Source organism: Triticum aestivum, chromosome 3A (assembly GCF_018294505.1).
Source record: "Triticum aestivum cultivar Chinese Spring chromosome 3A, IWGSC CS RefSeq v2.1, whole genome shotgun sequence".
NCBI classification, from domain to species: Eukaryota; Viridiplantae; Streptophyta; class Magnoliopsida; order Poales; family Poaceae; genus Triticum; species Triticum aestivum.
Window position 1 is genome coordinate 115,841,677 of NC_057800.1, and position 2,212 is coordinate 115,843,888.

General features: G+C 48.7%; 1 protein-coding gene across 1 annotated transcript; it reads left to right on the top strand.

Moving 5' to 3' along the window:
- The first annotated feature begins 677 nt into the window (after positions 1-677).
- Positions 678-1,451, top strand: LOC123060594 (60S ribosomal protein L26-1). The gene has a single exon (XM_044483369.1). It carries the CDS (start codon positions 774-776, stop codon positions 1,245-1,247), a length of 474 nt encoding a protein of 157 aa, XP_044339304.1. The 5' UTR covers positions 678-773; the 3' UTR covers positions 1,248-1,451.
- The last annotated feature ends 761 nt before the right edge of the window (positions 1,452-2,212 follow it).

Genomic DNA, 2,212 nt, shown 5'->3' on the forward strand with positions numbered 1-2,212 from the left:
TCTTATGCTTTTTGCCATTGCACATACGACATCATTCTTTGGTACTCCCTCCGATCCATATCACTCGTTGCTCAAACAGATGTATGTAGCACTAAAATACGTCTAGATCCGCATAATTGTATGAACAATCTTGATGGTAAATTCACATAATTCTTTTTTTTTTTTGCGGGGGCAATTCACACCATTCATCTTGCTTATTGTTCATCTTGATGGTAAACGTGTCAATAATTACAACATGTGAGAGCAGGTTCTTATAAAAAAAAAATCTAGCGCTAAAGCTAAGAGGAAGAAAGGGTGATACCAGAAGAAAAGCCGTGGATCAAATACATCAAGGTTTGCCCTAAAAAAAGGCATCACGGTTTGCCCTAAAAAAAAAAGGCATCGCGGTTTTCTAACGTGCATCGCGAGCGCTCAACGCTGCCAATTTTTCCTTTTGAGGGCTTCGACGTTGCCAACTAGGCTTTCAGTTTACACGGCCCAGCAGATCCGCATTCTCCTCGTCGGCCCTACTTGTTTTGTAAGCCCGGAGAAACAAGTAACATCGGCCCAACTAGCCCAACCACCCATTCCGGCGAGCGAATCCACGCCGTCCACTCCCGATCGAACGCCCTGACGCGCCCACGCGACGGACCGCAAATAAACCCTAGTAGCACACCACCTATATATTCCCCTCCCATCGCCACATCCGGCCGCCTCCACACACTCCCTCCCGCCGCAAAACCCTAGCCGCCGCCGCCCCAGGTAAGGGAGAGAGCCCACCCCACGCCGCCGCCATGAAGCGCAACCCCCGCGTCACGAGCTCCCGCCGGAAGTGCCGCAAGGCGCACTTCACGGCGCCGTCCTCCGTCCGCCGCGTGCTCATGTCCGCGGCCCTCTCCTCTGAGCTCCGCCACAAATACAATGTCCGGTCCATCCCCATCCGCAAGGATGACGAGGTGCAGGTCGTGCGCGGCACCTTCAAGGGCCGCGAGGGAAAGGTGGTGCAGGTCTACCGCCGCCGCTGGGTCATCCACGTGGAGCGGATCACCAGGGAGAAGGTCAATGGATCCACGGTGAACGTTGGCATCCACCCCAGCAAGGTGATCGTCACCAAGCTCAAGCTCGACAAGGACCGCAAGGCCCTCCTCGACCGCAAGGCTCGCGGCCGCGCTGCTGACAAGGCCAAGGGCAAGTTCACGGCCGAGGACGTCGCCGCCGCCGCTGGGGGTGCCACGGCCACCGGCGCCTCGCTCCAGGAGATCGATTAAGCTCGGTGGATCTGCCGGTTGCCATACTGCTCTTGCTATCCTAGTTTTTTAATATCACCAGTCCTGTTAGGATATGCTACCTGAAATATGCTCCTTTATCATTCGTAAGATGTTCGATGGTGACGTTTGGGAACCTTTATTAATGTGAATCTATCATGTGGCTGTGCGTTGGATTTTGATATAAAGTCTTCGTTATATGTTTAATATCTGGTTCGTTGTTTGTCGTTTAGATCTGGTTCATGTTATTATGTTCTCTCTACCTGTGTGCACCTGTAGAGATTAAAATCACCACCCGTTAGTTCTCAGGTTAGACTGATCCTTGTCTAGTGTTAGTTCATTGTGGTAGTTGCTCTTTCGTTGTGTTTATGTGTGCTCTGTATCGATTTGCTAGATCATACTAGATGGTCTGTAGTTTTTAGTCAGCCATAGTTAAATATCTGCAAGGGAAATGTTAAGCTACTGCAAGTTACTTGCACAATTGATGGTGAATTCTTCCTGCTTTTAATAGGCAATTGCGATGCACCATTTGTGTTTCTAATAGCAGTCAGGATCCTTCTCTGGTCAGGTTGCATTAGTTTTAGCAAGAAATTTCAGGTTCATTGAAAAGAAATTTATAACCACCCTAGTATTTGCCTACATTTGACTAGTCTTCTGATTCGAGTGATTCAGATAACTGTGCGTGTGTGGCCCTTGAATTTATTAGGACATTCAAAGGAACATGGTTGGGTGTTGCTTTGTTTTTTTGGGCGTGTTTGCTGGTAGTTTCTGTTGAAATGTTACGCAATGGATCATTTTCTGTTCCTCTACTTGGGGCTTCTTCTGCTGAAATGTTGGGGCTGTTTGGTTCTAGGACTAGTATTGCCATACTTTGCCACACATTTTTGCCAAACTTGCCTAAGGTTAGTTCATCAAAATGAGAGCCACAAGTTGGCAAGCCTAAGGGAATCTTGCCACACTTTTTGTGT

What these genes read in the sequence shown, in the direction of transcription:
- LOC123060594 (XM_044483369.1), top strand. Translation starts at nt 774, where the DNA reads ATGAAGCGCAACCCCCGCGTCACGAGCTCCCGCCGGAAGTGCCGCAAG.